The sequence below is a fragment of the Mauremys mutica genome, chromosome 6, assembly GCF_020497125.1.
Source record: "Mauremys mutica isolate MM-2020 ecotype Southern chromosome 6, ASM2049712v1, whole genome shotgun sequence".
Classification (NCBI taxonomy): domain Eukaryota; kingdom Metazoa; phylum Chordata; order Testudines; family Geoemydidae; genus Mauremys; species Mauremys mutica.
Window position 1 is genome coordinate 39,547,564 of NC_059077.1, and position 17,873 is coordinate 39,565,436.

Below are 17,873 nucleotides of genomic sequence, written 5' to 3' on the forward strand. Positions count from 1 at the left end.
GCATGAGCTTTCGTGGGTGAATACCCACTTCTGAAGAAGTATTCACCCACGAAAGCTCATGCTGCAAAACGTCTGTTAGTCTATAAGGTGCCACAGGATTCTTTGCTGCTTCCACTATTAAGTTGTATGTCAGTTTCCCCTGAGAACTGCATATTTTCTCCCAAACACTACATGACTCAAGTAGTGGTTTCGAAACTTCATCCTTAATGTTTTGGAAATAAATAATAAAACATATTATATTTTGCTATGTAATAAAGGATGAAAATGATTATAAAATAAATGGAATGTTAGATGATAAACCACATAATCTGAGCTAATGCTAATCATTAGCTCTCTACTATTACCTGATACAGCATACTATGTGCATTAGTGATGTTATGTCTACAAAAAGGAGAAAGAAAGCGGTAGCTGCAGCTACAAACTGCCATCAAAAATTGTGTGCAAGTATTTCCTTTATTGTTCTAAAGAGATTGGGAAATCATTACACTGAACATCTTTGGTGAGGTGTAATCTAAACTGATAAAATTTTTGGATTCTCCTCCGGTTCTGAAAAATTGGTGGCAAGAGAGATCACATCATCCCAGATAAAAACTTGAAATGATATTTCTGTTGATAGTTAGGAAGAGTACTTGATAAAGCAAGAGACATTATTCCCTGCAGCTTGTTGAATCCCAAGTGATGCACTATACCAAATTATGTACATATATTAAAGAATCCTATAGAAAAAAGGAAGTCCTAGAATATACTTATGATTAGGCATTATTTCTTTTTGTACAGCCCCCAATATTTACATAAATTTAACATAATTTATTGTAAGTCACAAGTATTTAAACTATTTTTTATTTTGACTTTTTAAAGGTGATTCCTGTTTCTAAAATGTCGATAACTGAGCAAAAATGACTGAAGAAAATATTGCAAGTACAGTCAAACCCCGCCATAATGCACCCTGCCAAAATGCAAAATCGCATATAACGCGATCGCAGGTTGGCTCCCCTTTAAGGTACAGTATAATACTGTACCAATGGTCCCCAACACCATGGAAGGGGAGAGAAGCTGCAGCCCCGCACCTGCTGGGGACAGAGAATTCCAAGGCCACCCACAGCCCCGGAGTTCTCTGTCCCCGGCAGGCGGGGGGCCACAGCTCCTCTCCCCTGCTGGGCACTGGTGCTCTCTGTCCCCAGCAGGCAGGGAGCCGCAGCTCCTCTTGAAGCGGGAGGGAAGCCGCGGCCCCGCGCCTGCCAGGGACAGAGAGCACCGGCGCCCGCAGCCCCAGAGTTCTCTATCCCCGGCAGGTGGGGGGCCGCGGCTCCTCTTGTAGCCGGAGGGAAGCCGCAGCCCCGCACCTGCCGGGGACAGAGAACTCCAGGGCTGCAGGCGCCGGTCATCTCTGTCTCCGGCAGGCGGGGAGTTGCGGCTCCTCTTGAAGCGGGAGGGAAGCCGCAGCCCTGCACCTGCCGGAGACAGAGAGCACCGACGCCCGCAGCCCCGGAGTTCTCTGTCCCCGGCAGGCGGGGAGCCGCGGCTCCTCTTGAAGCGGGAGGGAAGCCGCAGCCCTGCACCTGCCGGGGACAGAGAGCACCGGCGCCCACAGCCCCGGAGTTCTCTGTCCCCGGCAGGCGGGGGGCCACAGCTCCTCTCCCCTGCTGGGCACTAGGCACCAGGGGCAATAGGCGGTGCACCTCAATGCACAGCTTTGGGGACCACCTGACTGATTTGAAACCCCGCTATACCACGACCCCACATTTAGCGCGATGGGATTTTTTGGACCCCAAAGGTCGCGTTATAGCGGGGTTTCACTGTAGTTCTTGAACTAAAATTGACAGAACAGATTATTCATGTGCATTAGTTGGGTTATAGTTTTATTTCTCTTATTACCAGTACACAGAACTCAAAATAATATACTACCGTGTATGAATACTACATAAAATCCTGTTAAGCCATTCAGAATCAAAGTACCATAATTTAGAACATAACTGCTCCTTTCACATCCAATTGAATTAGAATGGGTGTATTAGCATCTTTCAGAATGTATAGTGAGTCCTCAAAATCATTAAAAAAATCAGACAGGGATTCTGCTTTTTTTTTTTTTTTTAAGTAACAGTAAAAATGTGGATAGGCAGCACAGTTTAATGGTTAAGGCATTGGCTTGGAAGTCAGAAAACCTGAATTCTATTCCTGACCACTGACCATTGACCTTTGGCAATTAACATCACTGCTCTATAAACCTCTGCCACCCTCTGTCTTTCTTTCATCTACTTATTTGTACAATGTCTAGCACAGAGTCTAGCACAATGGAGTCCCAATCTCAGCTGGGCCCACTAAGCACTAATTCAATACAAATAATAATAGTTAATATTTTTATTTGTTTTTAAACTTACACTACATTCCATTCTGTTAATCTAAAATAGATATAATATCAATACTGCAAACAAAAAAAAATCACATTATAATGGATCCCTCAGTGCCATTTACACTTTCACTTTTGGCCTGTATTTTGTATTATTTTCTCCCAGCCTTCTCTGTGAGAATACATGCTTTTGAAGATGACCTACAATAAACTAAGTCTATTACTAATGATATGCATACCTCTTCCATCTGCCTCCATATCTCCTCACATTCATCCAAGAGTTCTTCTTTGGCATCTATAGAACACACTATGTTACTGGTGATTGTTGGAGCCAGATCATGTTGGTATGATGACATATGTTTTGCCAATTTCTCAGCCTATGAACAAGCAGAAAATAATTGTCATTGTATGGAACTGAAATAATTAGAAAGGATAGAGAATCATATCCACAGCAAAACAGGGAAAGCAGTATGACTTTTCTTAACCCTTCAGTTATTAACACTTAATAGAAATCCTGGGCAGTGTACAAACTTTAATTAACAGCAGTTAACTCTATTAGTGAACTAGAATTTTAAAACAAACAAAGCACCAATATGTTGAGGTTCCCTCAGAGACCTTTTCCACTTGGCTTATTCAGAACACTTTGTCAGCTCTGGAGGAAGACTTCATCCAGTTCTCTGGGATTCAAAAAAAACTCAGTTCAACTACAGGTATCTTTATCTGGCATATTGCAAAGCTACACTGAGCTGATTAGACTCAAGAGCATACCACACTTCAACGCAGAAACTCTCTTTCTTTATACCCATTTAGACATTACATTGCATTTACTATAAAGTGCATCACATGTGTGCAGCATGCTTTAACCATGCATTGTCCACACTTGACCTCATCTCTACATTCCAAACTTATCTTGTCCAGGGAACCATTTCCTAACAATGTGTGTTCTCCCTCTTAGCTGGCTCAGATATTCTCTTTTAGCATGACCTTTTAACTTATCTTATTTAGCACAAACATTCTGTTTTCAGTTTAATGATCTCCTTATCTCCATAATTCTATCCTCCAAGAAATAAGGCCTCCCTCCACGGGTTAATTACTCACATCAGGCCAGGCCTCAGCTACATAATATAGCTATATATTGTATTCTAACACAAAATTCATTTTTCAAAGTGCTTGACATCATCTGTCCTCATGTTTTCCTTTGTCCTCTGTTGGGAGACTTTATTAATGAAACAATGAGATGGTAACAACAGGTGAACACCTACAAAAAGGTATTTTTTTCTTCCTCATAACTGAAATAACCACAAACCTTCAAGTGCCATAGCATTACAGAACACGGGGTGACTTGAACTCTGGATTCCCATAAAAATCTACATATTTCACCTTTTGGTAACATTTAGTATAGCCACCACATAATCTTCAGGGCCAATAATGACTACAAAAGTACACAATCACCATACTAGAGAGTAATGTAATAGTTATATATGCCCTAATAATCAAGAGGATAAGAACTATGCTAGTCTGGTTCAGCAATACATGAAGCCAGAACTGTGTCAGCCTAACAGAATTGAGGGGAAGGATGGAACTAGACTGAGGCCTAGTCTACACTACAAAGTTAGATTGACATATGCCACGTTAGGTCGAGTTAATAATGTATGTGTCTACACTACCGAGTCCCTTCCACCGACCTAAAGCGCTTGTAAAGTCAACTTCTGTACTCTACTTCTGTGAGAAGCATAGTGCTTAAATCGACATCCAAGCGTCGACATGGGGATAGTGTAGACACTGCGCCGTGTAACTCAAATGAATTGGCCTCCAGGAGGTGTACCACAGTGCTCCACTGTGACCGCTCTGGAGAGTACTTTCAACTCCACTGCACCTCAGCCAGGTACACAGGAAACATCCATCCCCCTGTTAAAGCCCCAGGAAAAAACGGTTACTTACCTTTGTAACTGTTGTTCTTCGAGATGTGTTGCTCATATCCATTCCAGTTAGGTGTGCGCGCGCCGCGTGCATGTTCGTCGGAAGATTTTTACCCTAGCAACACTCAGTGGGTCGGCTGAGCGCCCCCTGGAGAGTGGCGCCATTACGGCACCGGATATATACCCCAGCCGACCCACCCGACCCTCAGTTCCTTCTTGCCGGCTACTCCGACAGTGGGGAAGGAGGGTGGGTGTGGAATGGATATGAGCAACACATCTCGAAGAACAACAGTTACAAAGGTAAGTAACCGTTTTTTCTTCTTTGAGTGCTTGCTCATATCCATTCCAGTTAGGTGATTCCCAAGCCTTACCTAGGCGGTGGGGTTGGAGAGAGATGTGGCGGAGTGTAGGACTGCCGAGCCAAAGGCTGCATCATCTCTAGATTGCTGGACCAGAGCATAGTGGGAAGCGAAGGTATGAACCGATGACCAGGTTGCCGCACGACATATTTCTTGTACTGGAACGTGAGCCAGAAAGGCTGCTGATGAAGCCTGGGCTCTGGTAGAGTGGGCGGTGAGCTCGTGTTCCCTTGGGTCATCTAAGTCATAGCAGGTGCGTATGCACGCTGTCAGCCACGAGGAGATCCTCTGCGATGAAATGGGAAGACCCCTCATCCAGTTGGCAATTGCAACGAACAGTTGGGGGGACTTGCGGAACGGTCTTGTCCGATCTATATAAAAAGCCAGCGCCCTACAAACATCGAGAGAGTGAAGCTGTTGCTCGCGTGAGGATGCATGCGGTTTCGGAAAGAAAACCAGGAGGAAGATGTCTTGATTGTTGTGGAAAGCCGATACCACTTTCGGGAGGAACGCTGGATGCGGACGTAGCTGCACCTTGTCCTTGTGAAAGACGGTATAGGGCGGGTCCACCGTGAGCGCTCGGAGTTCAGAGACCTGCCTAGCTGATGTGATGGCTACCAAAAAGACTGTCTTCCAGGACAGGTACAGCAACGAGCAGGTGGCCAACGGCTCAAAAGGGGGAGACATGAGCCTGTTGAGGACCAGGTTGAGGTCCCAGGTTGGAGTCGGGTGGCGCACGTGAGGGTAGAGACGCTCAAGGCCCTTCCGGAATCTAGTGGTCAATGGATGAGAGAAAACTGTGTGTCCACCCTCGCCTGGGTGGAAAGCGGATATGGCCGCTAGGTGCACCTTCAGTGAGGACAATGCTAGGCCTTGCTGTTTGAGGGACCAAAGGTAGTCGAGGACAACTGGGACAGGTGGCTCCGAAGGGCAAGCGTTGCGCCCCTGAGCCCAGCAACTAAAGTGCTTCCACTTGGCTAGGTAAGTAGAGCGAGTGGAAGGCTTCCTGCTGCTCAAAAGGACATGTTGCACAGGAGCAGAGCAGTGCAACTCCGATTCGTCTAGCCACGCAGGAGCCACGCTGTGAGATGGAGGGCCGACAGGTCTGGGTGACGGAGATTGCCGTGATCTTGGGTTATGAGATCCGGATAAAGCGGCAGAGGAATCGGACTGGCTATGGAGAAATGGAGCAGCGTGGTGTACCAGTGCTGTCTGGGCCACGCTGGCGCAATCAAGATGAGATGCGCTCTGTCCTGGCGGAGCTTCATCAGAACTCTGTGGACTAGGGAGAATGGGGGAAATGCGTATAGCAGATGACGATTCCACGGCAGGAGGAATGCGTCCGACAGGGACCCCGGTGACAGGCCTTGAAAGGAGCAAAAGTCCTGGCATTTCCGGTTCGCTCGAGAGGCGAACAGGTCTATCCGGGGAAACCCCCACTGTTGGAAAATTGCACGAGCAACGTCCGGTCTCAGCGACCATTCGTGACACAGAAAAGACCTGCTCAGGCGATCTGCTAAGGTGTTCTTCACGCCTGGGAGGAAAAATGCCAGTAGATCTATCGAGTGGGCTATGCAGAATTCCCACAGTTGCATCGTCTCCTGACAGAGTGGGGAAGAGCGAGTTCCCCCTTACTTGTTGATATAATACATGGCCGTTGTGTTGTCCGTAAAGACTAAGACACAATGGCCACTGAATTGGTTCTGGAACACCTGGCACGCGAGGCGCACTCCGCGTAGCTCCCTGATGTTGATGTGAAGCTTCAACTCCTGCGATGACCAGAGGCCCTGCGTACGAAGGTGGCCGAGGTGAGCCCTCCATCCGAGGGCCGAGGCGTCCGTCGTCAGGGAAAGTGAGGGCTGAGGCGGATGGAATGGCACCCCTACACACACTTGGGATGGGGCCAGCCACCAGTCTAGGGAGCGAAGGGTGCTCGTTGGAACGGTGAGCAGGGTGTCTAGAGGATCCCTGTTCGGGCGATACACGGAGTTGAGCCACATCTGGAGGGGGCGAAGGCGGAGCCTGGTGTGCTTGGTTACGTAGGTACAAGCCGCCATGTGACCCAGGAGGCGGAGGCAAGTACGGGCCGAGGTCATGTGGGAGGTCTGAAGCCCTTGAATGATCTGTGTGAGAGCCTGGAAGCGAAGCTGAGGAAGGTAGGCCCTGGCCAGAGAGGAGTCCAGGCGCCTATGAAATCTAGCCTCTGGGTGGGTGTGAGGATGGACTTTTCCACATTGAGCACCAGGCCCAGTCGCGTGAGCAAGTCTTTGATCACGGCTACATGCTGCTGCACTTGGGTCTGCGATCCCCCTGATGAGCTAGTCATTGAGGTAGGGAAAAACGCAGATGCCGTGCCGACAAAGGTGGGCGGCGACGATGGCCATGCACTTCGTAAATACCCTTGGGGCTGTGGATAGGCCAAAGGGAAGGACCGCAAACTGGAAATGAAGTCGATTGAGAGTAAAACGGAGAAAACGCCTGTGTGGTGGAAAGATGGCGATATGAAAATAAGCGTCCTTCATATTGAGGGCGGCATACCAGTCTCCAGGATCCAAGGCCGGAATGATGGTTCCCAAGGAGACCATGCGGAACTTCAACTTTATCATATATTTGTTGAGGTCTCGCAGGTCTAGGATGGGCCTGAGGCCCCCTTTGGACTTGGGAATCAAGAAGTAGTGGGAATAGAACCCTCCGCCTCTTTCCATCTCTGGAACCTCCTCTATCGCTCCCATATGGAGGAGCGTCTGCACCTCGTGTAAGAGGAGTTGCTCGTGAGAGGGGTCCCTGAAGAGGGACCGGGAAGGAGGGTGGGAAGGAGGGGGTGAAACGAATTGGAGGTGGTATCCACGTTCCACTGTGCGGAGGACCCAGGCATCGGAGGTCAGCCGCGACCACGCCGGGAGGAAGTAGGAAAGGTGGTTGGAAAAAGGAGGGAAAGGATCCCGAGTAGAAACTGGTAGGCCGTCCCCGGGCACATCTTCAAAATGACGACTTCGGCCCCGCCAGTGGCTTAGAAGGAGCGCGGTCCTGGGATGGTTGGGGTCCAGGCTGCCGCCTACGTCCCCCTCGACCGTGTCGCCGACCAGAGTCTTGCCTGTATCTGGGCATAAAGTAAGGCCGGTTCAGCTGGGGGCGGAACGGACGTCGCTGGGTCACCGGGGTGTGCATCCCTAGGGTGCGCATAATGACCCTGTTATCCTTCAGGCTTTGGAGCCTGGGGTCCGTTTTCTCGGAGAACAACCCCTTGCCGTCGAAGGGCAAGTCCTGGATTGTATATTGCAATTCAGGAGGGAGATTTGAGCTTTGCAGCCAGGAGATGCGGCGCATGGTGATGCCGGAGGCCAGAGTTCGGGCTCCTGAATCGGCCGCATCCAAGGAGGCTTGCAATGATGTACGAGCCACCTTTTTACCTTCCTCCAGGAAGGCCGCGAACTCCTGGCGCGAGTCTTGAGGTAGCAGTTCCTTGAATTTCTCCACCTCCGACCAGGTGTCGTGGCAGTAATGGCTCAATAAGGCCTGCTGGTTGGCCACTCGCAGTTGTAAGGCGCCCACAGAGTAGACTTTGCGGCCGAGCAAGTCCATTCGTCGTGCGTCTCTAGACTTAGGGGCTGGGGTTTGCTGCCCGTGACGCTCTCTGTCGTTGACCGATTGGACAACTAGCGACGAGGGGGGAGGGTGGACGTACAAGTACTCATACCCCCTAGAGGGGACCATATATTTGCGTTCCACCCCTTTGGCTGTGGGAGGGATGGAGGCGGGTGATTGCCAAAGGTTATCCGCATTAGCTTGAATGGTCTTGATGAATGGCAGAGCCACCCTAGTGGGAGCGTCTGCCGATAAAATGGTGACAACAGGGTCCTCCACCTCTGGCACTTCCTCTGCTTGGAGGTCCATACGCAATGCCACCCTCCAAAGGAGGTCCTGATGGGCCCTCAAATCTATCGGGGGGGGGCCCTGATAAGGAGGACCCCGCTACTGCTTCATCCGGGGAGGAGGAAGAAGAGACCCCTGGGACAATCGTGTCCTGCCCAGCCTCTGGGTCCTGGGACGGCTCCTGGTCAAGAGGCTCCAGTGAAGGCTGGAGGGGTGGTGGCGGTACCTCCATCTCAGCCGGGGGGCGGCTTACTGTAGCCTCCGGGACACGCGACTCTGATGGAACTGCGTGGGTGGAAGGCAGTGGAGCGCCTTGGGCCTGATGGTAAGCCCAAGGAGTCCAAAAACCCCACTGTCGAGGTTCTTGGTCCGTATATTGGGCCTATTGGAAGACTCCCGAGGGCACCTGAGGGTCATGCTCGCCCACATAATAGCTGTCGGCCTGTGAAGATACCGACGCATGCCTAGAGGGCCACGGAGGAGCGGAGAAGCCTTGCGCCGAGGTGCCGACTGATCTCGTTCCCCTGCGTTCTGGTGACCGGTGCCAGGAGGCAGCGCAGCAGCGAGAACGAGATCGGGACCTACGACCGGCCCGGTGCCGGGAGGTCGACCGTGATCTCCACTCGCGGTGTCTAGAATGGCTCCGAGAGGCACGGTGTCCGTAGCGGTACCGGGATCTGGATCGGTGCCGCGAGTGCCGAGATGGGGAGCGAAAGAACGACCAGCGCCGCGAGTCTGACCGGCGCCGCGTGGCAGAGCAGTGCCGGGACTGCGAGCGGCATTGAGATTGATGCCGGGAAGGAGATCTTCGGCAGGACCGGGAGCGTCCGTGTGACCGGGAGCGGGAGCGGTGCCGGTCCGACTCGATGCCAGGAGATGGTTTGAGCAAGGACGGCTTGCCAATAGAATGGAGCGCCCGCACCGGCGGTGCCGGGGGTGGAGGCACTGCCGAGTCCGTCAAGGCAATAAGGTCCTTTGCCGCTGCGAAGGCCTCTGGAGTCGACGGCATCGGGAGCTCTACCACGGCGGGTGCCGGGGAGGACACAGGTTCCGGACTCAACGGTCTCTGATGGACTGGAGTCGACGGTACCGGCAGAATGGTCGGTGCCGGAGTAATCGGCGCCGCGGCAGGTTTCGGTGCCGGGCGGTCTGATCGGGGCACACTCTGCGGTGTCGAAGCGGGCGGGGCCGAGGCGGCCGTGGCCGAGGCGGCCATGGCCTTCGCTTTTTTCGCCTTCGGTGAGAGGGACCGTCTCGTGGCTGATTTTGGTGCCGACGGCGCTCGCGGTTTGTGCAGAGAAGAGTGGCCCGGTGCCGAGGAGGTGCTTCGAGAGTCCGATGGAGCGGTGGACGGTGCCGAAGCAGGAGGGGTTAAGGCTGCCTCCATGAGGAGCTGTTTGAGCCTGATGTCTCGCTCCCTCTTGGTGCGCGGCTTGAAAGCCTTGCAAATGGGGCACTTAGTAGATAAGTGCGACTCTCCCAGGCACTTTAAACAGGAGTTATGTGGATCTCCTATTGGCATAGGCCTGTGGCAGGCCGAGCAAGGCTTGAAACCCGGGGAGCCGGGCATGCGCTCCGGTCCCAGGCACGGGATGGGGGCTAATCCCCAAACCCGCTAACTAATATAACACTAAAAACTACTAATAACTAATAAAAAAACAAGAACTGATAAGAAGATAACTAACTATGTACAATTTCACAAGAGAATAACTATGAGGAAGCTAGGGAAAGTGGAGGCCAGCTAAGCCGCACTCCACTGTTCCAACGACCGACACGGGCGGTAAGAAGGAACTGAGGGTCGGGTGGGTTGGCTGGGGTATATATCCAGTGCCGTAATGGCGCCACTCCAGGGGGCGCTCAGCCGACCCACTGAGTGTTGCTAGGGTAAAAATCTTCCGAAGAATGTGCACGCAGCGCGCGCACACCTAACTGGAATGGATATGAGCAAGCACTCGAAGAAGAACTTTTGAATTTTCGTTTCCTGTTTAATCGGCGTAGAGAGCTTGTCAGCACAGATGATCATGGATGTTCAAGGCTGCAAACGCGCTCCAGCATGGAGCGCCCAGGAGGTGGTGGATATTATTGCTGTGTGGGGAGAACAGTCTGTGAAGGCAGAGTTCCGATCCAGCAGAAGAAATGCTGACATCTATGCCAAAATTGTGCAGGGCATGGGGAAGAAGGGCTACACCAGGAACACACAGCAGTGCCGCATGAAAATAAAGGAGCTTCGGCAAGCGTACCAGAAGACAGGAAGGCAAACAGTCGCTCTGGTTCTGAGCCTCAGACATGCCGCTTCTATGAGGAGCTGCATGCGATTCTTGGTAATGACTCCATCACTACTCCAAAAGGCTCCATGGATACCACCCAGGAGCCCCGGGCGACAATGAGGAGGATATTGTTGAAGAGGAGGAGGAAAATGCATGGCAAGCAAGTGGAGGATCCAGTCTCCCTAACAGCCAAGAACTTTTTTTAAACTGTGGAGCCCATCCCCTCACAGGACCAATTGTTGGTGGAGCATGATGCTGTGAAGGCACCTCTGGTGAATACACATTTTCAATCAAACTGTAGGGGTTACATGATATTATTTTTAATGCTGAATCTAAATAAAAAAATTGGGATAGTGGTTATCAGTGGCCACTCCAGCTATGCAGAGGGTGCCCTCCGAAAAAGACTGTTTATGTACACGGGGATGGCCCTGGAATCCTCCACAGAGATCTCCAGGAAGCTTTCATGGAATTACTCTGCAATCCTTTGCAGAAGATTTCTGGGAAGGGCTGCCTTCTTTCATTCACCACGGTAGGACGCTTTCCTGTGCTACGCCAGTATTAACTCTTCTGGCATCATTGCGGCGCACAACAGTGCAGCATAAGGACTCAGACGCTTGCAGCATCTGCTCCCTTTCTGTCTCTGTTTCCCTCAGGAGAGTGATATCACATATGATCACCTAGGGGAAACGAGGGGAAGTTTTAAATGCTAGCCCTTAAACAGCAAGCGATTCAATAAATAATCTACCCATTTGGTGAATTCTGGGTCACACAACTATGCTTTCCCAAGCGTGCCCTGGTTGTGGTTGGAAGGAATCACCGTGTATTGCAGCCAGCATTTTAAGAAGTGGGGGAGGGATCATGATGCTTCCTGTTTCTCTCCCTTCCATCCCAACCCAATGCTGCTTTTGTAACTATCAAATTATTTACGGGACTTTACACTGGTGCCTGTCCTCAAGCACCATCCAGGTTGCCATGGGAAAGGGGGCTGTTATGAGCTTGGAACCATTGATCCCAAGGATGTCTTAACAAAAACTGCAGTACAAGACCTCTTGCCCACGCCTCATGGCCTCACTCACCATGGCTGTAGCAGCAAACTGACTCTTGCAGTAGCCAGCGGTTCTGATTACGTTGTGGCTTGCAGGGATGTGCATTGAAGGGTGTTTCTTTTATAAAAAGATTTAACCTTGCACCAGAAACAATATATGCACTGTCAATGCTACCCTTGTGCTTTGTATTCTTTGCAGCTGAAACCTTATCCATAGACGCGTCCTCCAAACCGGAACAGAGACTTTCCCAGATTAGAAGGCAGAAAAAGAAGACTCTGGAGGACATGTTCAATGAGTTAATGCATGCCTCTGAGAGTGACAAGACGGAGCTCAGCGCATGGAGGATTGCACTGTCCGACAGCCTGCACAATGACTGAGAGGACAGGAGAGCATGCAGGGAACACGAGCGTGACACGCAGGACAAAACGGTGCAGATTATGAGGGAGCAGACATGTTGAGGTGTCTGGGTGAGGTTCAAGGCAGCTGGACACTAGAGAACCATTGAAGCCTATGCTGCCATCGTCGCCAAGTTCCATAACTTCCTCTCCCAGGCATCCTAGGATGAAGGGTGGGGGTGGGGGGAGAGTCCAGTATCCCTTGCACTCAACTCCAGGGGAGTATACAAGGACCAGAAGGCGCCCATTCCCACACCTTTGATTGTTATTGCAATGCAATTGTAAGCAAGCTGTCCTTGTCTCCCTTCTCCCCCACCCACGTGTTATCAGCCCTTTCGCCCCAGGTTATCTTACTTTTCTTTGCTGTCTCTCAGTGTTTGTGAGCATAATAAAAATTAATGGATTGAAGAGAAAAGGCTCTTTATTTGTTCAGCACACTGTGGTTAGCAGGGGTGTAGTTTACCGGGGAGTACATGAAATGAAGGGGACATCTTGGTAAGGAACAACACAAATAAGTGTCACATTACTGTGAGTCATTGAATAAATGAAACTAGTTTTCAAAGCCTCATGGAGACGCAGTGCCCCTCAATATGCTCTTTTTATTGCCCTGGTGTCTGGCTGCTCAAAATTGGCTGCCAGGCAATCTACCTCAATTCTCTACACCGCTGGAAACTTTTCTCCCTTTGTTTCACAGATATTATGAAGCACACAGCAACAACAATGGGATGTTGTTTTCACTGAGGTCTAACCTAATAAGCAAACTACACCACCGGGCTTTTAAACGTCCAAAGGCACATTCCACTACCATTCTGCACTTGCTCAGCCTCTGGTCGAACCACTCCTTACTGCTGTCCAGGTTGCCTGTGTACGGCTTAATGAGCCATGGGAGCAAGAAGTAGGCTGGGTCTCCCAGGATCACAACTGACATTTCAACATCACCAATAATTATTTTGCAGTCTGGAAAGAAAGTTCCTGCTTGCAGCTTTCTGAACACACCAGAGTTTCTAAAGATGCATGCATCATACACCTTTCCCGACCATTCCACGTTGATGTTGGGGAAACGGCCCCTGTCATCCACCAGCGCTTTCAACACCATTGAGAAGTACCTCTTTGGCAAGATGGTCTGGTGCCAAGATAGGGATATGCGTTCCGTCCATTGCCCCAATGCAGTTATGGAATCCCATCGTGGCAAAACCATCCATTATGTCCTGCATGTTGCCCAGAGTCACTACCCTTCTTAGCAGAAGTGTATTGATTGCCCTGGAAACTTGGATCACAACAGACCCCACGGTAGATTTACTCACTCCAAATTGATTCCCCACTGACCGGTAGCAGTCTGGCATTGGAAGCTTCCACAGTTATCGCCACTCGCTTCTCAACTGTCAGAGCAGCTCTCATTTTAGTACTGCTGCGCTTGAGGGTTGGGGAAAGCTCTTGAAACAGTTCCATGAAAGTGGCCTTACACATTCATAACTATGCAGTCCCACCAGTCAGTGCTTGTTTACCAGGCCCAGAAGCAGCGCTCCACCGTGTTAAGGTGATGAGTGACTGTCACCAGCATTTGCGAATTGCTCCGCTCCATGGCTTCCAGCAGGGCTTGGGTGGCATCACATTGTTCCACGTGGCAGCTCCTGCCTCAGCTGACCAAATACTGCAGGATAAGGCATGAGGTGTTTGTAATGCTCACAACAACAGTGTACAGTTAAGCAGGGTCCATGCTTGCTGTGCTTTGACATCTGCGCAGGTAACCCAGGCTTAGGAAAAAAGGCGCAAAAAAGGCTTGGTTTGTTTGCCATTGATTTCAGGGAGGGAGGGAGAGATTTAGGTAAGTGCATCATGGGAGGCTAATGCCATGTTTCCATAGCCACCCACACAAATGTTTTGGTCCCATGAGGCATTGCAAGCCCAACCAACATTCCACTCGGCTCCAGGCACTGTGGGATAGCTACCCACGGTGCAGCGCTCCATGAGTCAGTGCAAGCCCTGTAGTGAGAATGTGCTCTGCCGACACGAAGAGCATAGTGAGGACATGCAAAATCGACTTGCTTAAATTGAAGGCTCAGTGTTGACATATAAAATCAACCTAATTTTGTAGTGCAGACATATCCTGAGTCTTGGATCTCGGTTTGACATCCCGTGTGACCTTGGGCACTTCACATATGCCTAGTCCTGTTAATTCCTACGCATAACTAACTTTGTGCACATGGAAATTCTCAATGAGCTCAGGTCTACACCCAAAGATAAAGTTACTCATCTATGTAAGTGTTTGAAGGATCAAAGCCTTAATCTCTGTGCTTCAATTTCCCATTTGTAAAATGGGAAGCATTACTAATACTTCCTTTCTTCACAAGAATGCTGAGGACAGAAAATATGACTAATCGTTAAATTTTTGAATGAATGAAAACATGTACTTTGCCCTTTATAAAAAAGATAGGTAAAACAAAATAATTATGCTGCTATAAAATGTCTAAAATCCAGGAGTGAGATTACTCAATAAGAAACAGAGCAAAAACAATTGCTGTTCTTTTTTAAAATACTTCAGTGGACACCAGGTTTAAAAAAAATATATGGATTTAGTTTTCCCTATAAAGATCATTTCAGAAGTAAAAACTAGTGAACATAGAAAGTGAGATTTATAGTCCCCTTGGAACGGCAAACAAATTCAATGGCAACATAAAAATACATGAGCTTAAAGTAATAAATTTTAAACTTGTGATTTATAAGAACATTTCTATTATTATTATTATTTCCTATAATAAATCTATCCCAAGTTTTTAACCTGAACTACCTGACAAATTGCCTCTAATATCTTCAAACTTAGCTTTATGTAGAACAGCCACAAACAATTTACTTAAATTTAACAAATAACCTAATAAATGAATCAGAAGTGTACATACCTCCTTTAAAAGTTCATCTTGTTTATCCTATAACAAAAGCACAAAAAATAAGTGATATTGACCACTAAAGTTTTGTAATATCTATTTCTTTTACAATATATGGCTTGTGACAAAGCTAACAATCTTTCTGTGCTGCTTCATACGACATCCTTTTGGCTCAGCTAATTCAGTTCAAGTCTATATCCACACTACTTTAATAATTATTTAGGCCTAGATCCTCTGTGTATTCCATGTAGGCAGACCCCTGCATCCTTGCAGAATCACATTAGCTTCAACTAGGCTCCTTAGTGACATAGGGGCCACCTACATTGAATAACTTGCAGGACTGAGGGGGTGGGTTTCACTGTCTTCATAGAAGCATATATCCTGAATCAGATTCAGAATTCTATATTCCTACTCTGAATGCCAACATAAGGGAAGACTACGGATGAGAAGTATGTCAGTCAGAAAGCAGTGACAATAATTAAAAGGAAATACCAGGAATATTTTTTTTAAATATACAAGACCGTTCCCAAACTACACCTCTACCCCGATAGAAGGCGACCCGATAACACGAATTCAGATATAACGCGGTAAAGCAGCGGGGAGCCCCGGGCCCTTTAAAGTGCCACCCAAGCCCCACTGCTTTACTGCGTTATATCCGAATTCGTGTGGAGCCACGGGCCCTTTAAATCCCCGCCTGCGCCCCACTGCCAGAGCTCCGGTAGGGATTTAAAGGGCCCGGGGCTCCCCACAGCAGCTGGAGCACCAGGCCCTTTAAATTCCCGCCAGGGCTCTGACAGCCGGGCTTGGTGGTGATTTAAAGGGCCCGGGGCTCTGGCCGCTGCGGGGAGCCCCGGGCCCTTTAAATCCGTGCCCGAGCCCTGCTGCCAGAGCTCTGGCGGTGATTTAAAGGGATCAGTGCTCCCCACAGCAGCTGGAGCACCGGGCCTTTTAAATCCCCGCTGGGGCTCTGGCACTGGAGCTCCAGTGGTGACTTAAAAGGCCAGGGGCTCCCCGCAGCAGCTGGAGCACCGGGCCCTTTAAATCACCGGGGAAGCCAGTTCAGGCCAGTACGCCATAGCGGACCAAACCCGATATATCGTGGTTTCACCTATAAGGCGGTGAGATTTTTTGGCTCCTGAGGACCATGTTATATCAGGGTAGAGGTGTAGTTGTAGAACACTCCAGATTTCAAACAATTAGAAATCGAGACATGGAGCTGCTTCTACCCTCTCCTACAAACAGAAAATAACCGGTGTTACCTCCCAACAGTCTTGTTAAATTCCAGATACAGATTATTACAGTGCTGTAAAGGAAACAGCTTCAGAATTATTAGCAAACATATATGCAAATCTCCTGTGTATTAATATAGTTTTTAAGTAGCAGGTTTGAACACAGAAAAGCTTGTGACCAAAACTACAGATGATGATGATAATAAAACAAAAAAAAGCCACACCAACGTTAAGACAGACTGAATGAGAAATGCAAATAGTTTGCCGTGGCTAAGATCTGCTCTAATCTTACAGAGAAATGGGGAATTCTCAGTCTTCTTCTCTAAATACATTTGGCAGTACGGAAATTTGGCAAAAAATCCAACACCCCTACATTCTTCAACATCGAAAACGCAGGTAGAATAACAAAAACACAGTGACACTAAACTCTGGAAAAGGAGATTTCAGTAAAATGATAGTCAAAATGGCTCTAAAGCTAAAAGTAAAGCAAGTAAAACCCCTAGACGTGGCTTGGATAGAATCTCAGAAGTTATTACCGCTAAACGAAAAGGAAACCAGGAAGGCAAGGTTAAGTGGAAATGTTCGAGAGACTACTTGAGCCAAACAGAAATCCTGCAAAATTTAGAAATCTGCCTCTAGTGAAGCCAATAAACTAAAGCAGCATTTCTCAAATGCAGCCACCAGTGGATTTTTTTTGCTGTCATGACAGCCTCCAAAGCATGGGCAGAGATTGGGGGAGAGTGGCAAAGCATCAGCCCCTCCCTGCAGCACTTGGTTGTTGCTCCTGAATAGCTGCTACCAAGGCCAGTGAGATCTGCCGCCTTGGTGTTTGTGCTGGCAGCTGGGATCGGCACCCTGCACCACGCAGTCTCCTCAGGGACTCTGTACAGCCCAGCGTGTGCATGGTGCCGGAGGTGGCTCTCGTCAGTGGAGGTGGCTGTAGCATTTGGTTGCCAGGATGCTCCACTGGACAGCTCCCCTGCTCCTGCCCAGCTAGGGAACAGGGAAACTTGGGATTCCACAGGCGGCCAGTAAGTTCCCAACCCTGTTCCCCAGGGCGGGCTGCCACTGAAGGGCTGGGACAGAGACAGGTCGGTAACAATAAAAAGTTATGCACATTGGATGGAAAAATTTAACTACTCTTTCACCTTACTGGTACATCAATAAACTACATCAATCTAACCAGGGGGTTACTAGAAAAAGTTCAATGAAAATCTCTGTTCAGTTCAGCCAAAGAAAAGAAAAGAGAGAACAAAATGTTATAATACATAAGGAGCTGCATAGAGAGCGGCACCCGGGGCGGCAGCCCTGGCAGGGCATTAGCCCGGGCGACGCAGGGCGGTGGGGCGCGGTCACCCCTGGCGATGGAAACAGACAGCCGGGGAGCAGCAGGTCCCGCCCCCACAGCAGGACTGGTGGATGGTTACCGGGTCTCCCAGAGAGCGGCCCCCGAGGCATAGCCCCCCTGCGAGTTAACGGACTCCCCGCAGCCTGCGCGGCCCGGGGCAACTGAGGCGCAGACACTCAGGAGGGGGCCCTACGGATGGGGGGAAACA

The 17,873-nt window shown here is 49.4% G+C and overlaps 1 protein-coding gene and 1 long non-coding RNA gene across 4 annotated transcripts in view; one reads left to right on the forward strand and one right to left on the reverse strand.

Annotated features, from left to right (window-relative positions):
- The window catches only part of LOC123373326, a 48,084-nt gene extending 35,581 nt beyond the window's left edge, over positions 1-12,503 (forward strand). The window contains exon 3 of the long non-coding RNA XR_006580661.1: positions 12,010-12,503. This is a non-coding gene — a long non-coding RNA (uncharacterized LOC123373326). The remainder of the gene's footprint in view (positions 1-12,009) is intronic.
- The window catches only part of CENPK (centromere protein K), a 51,379-nt gene that overhangs the window by 33,372 nt on the left and 134 nt on the right, over positions 1-17,873 (reverse strand). For 2 of the 3 annotated variants that reach the window (XM_045022296.1, XR_006580654.1), the window contains exons 2-3: positions 15,104-15,130; positions 2,587-2,724 (exon numbers count right to left, since the gene is read on the reverse strand). In XM_045022296.1, the coding sequence (XP_044878231.1) occupies positions 2,587-2,724; positions 15,104-15,130 (165 nt within the window). Of the gene's footprint in view, positions 1-2,586; positions 2,725-15,103; positions 15,131-17,744; position 17,873 lie in introns of those variants that run through there. The other variant, XM_045022297.1, reaches the window with a different exon arrangement.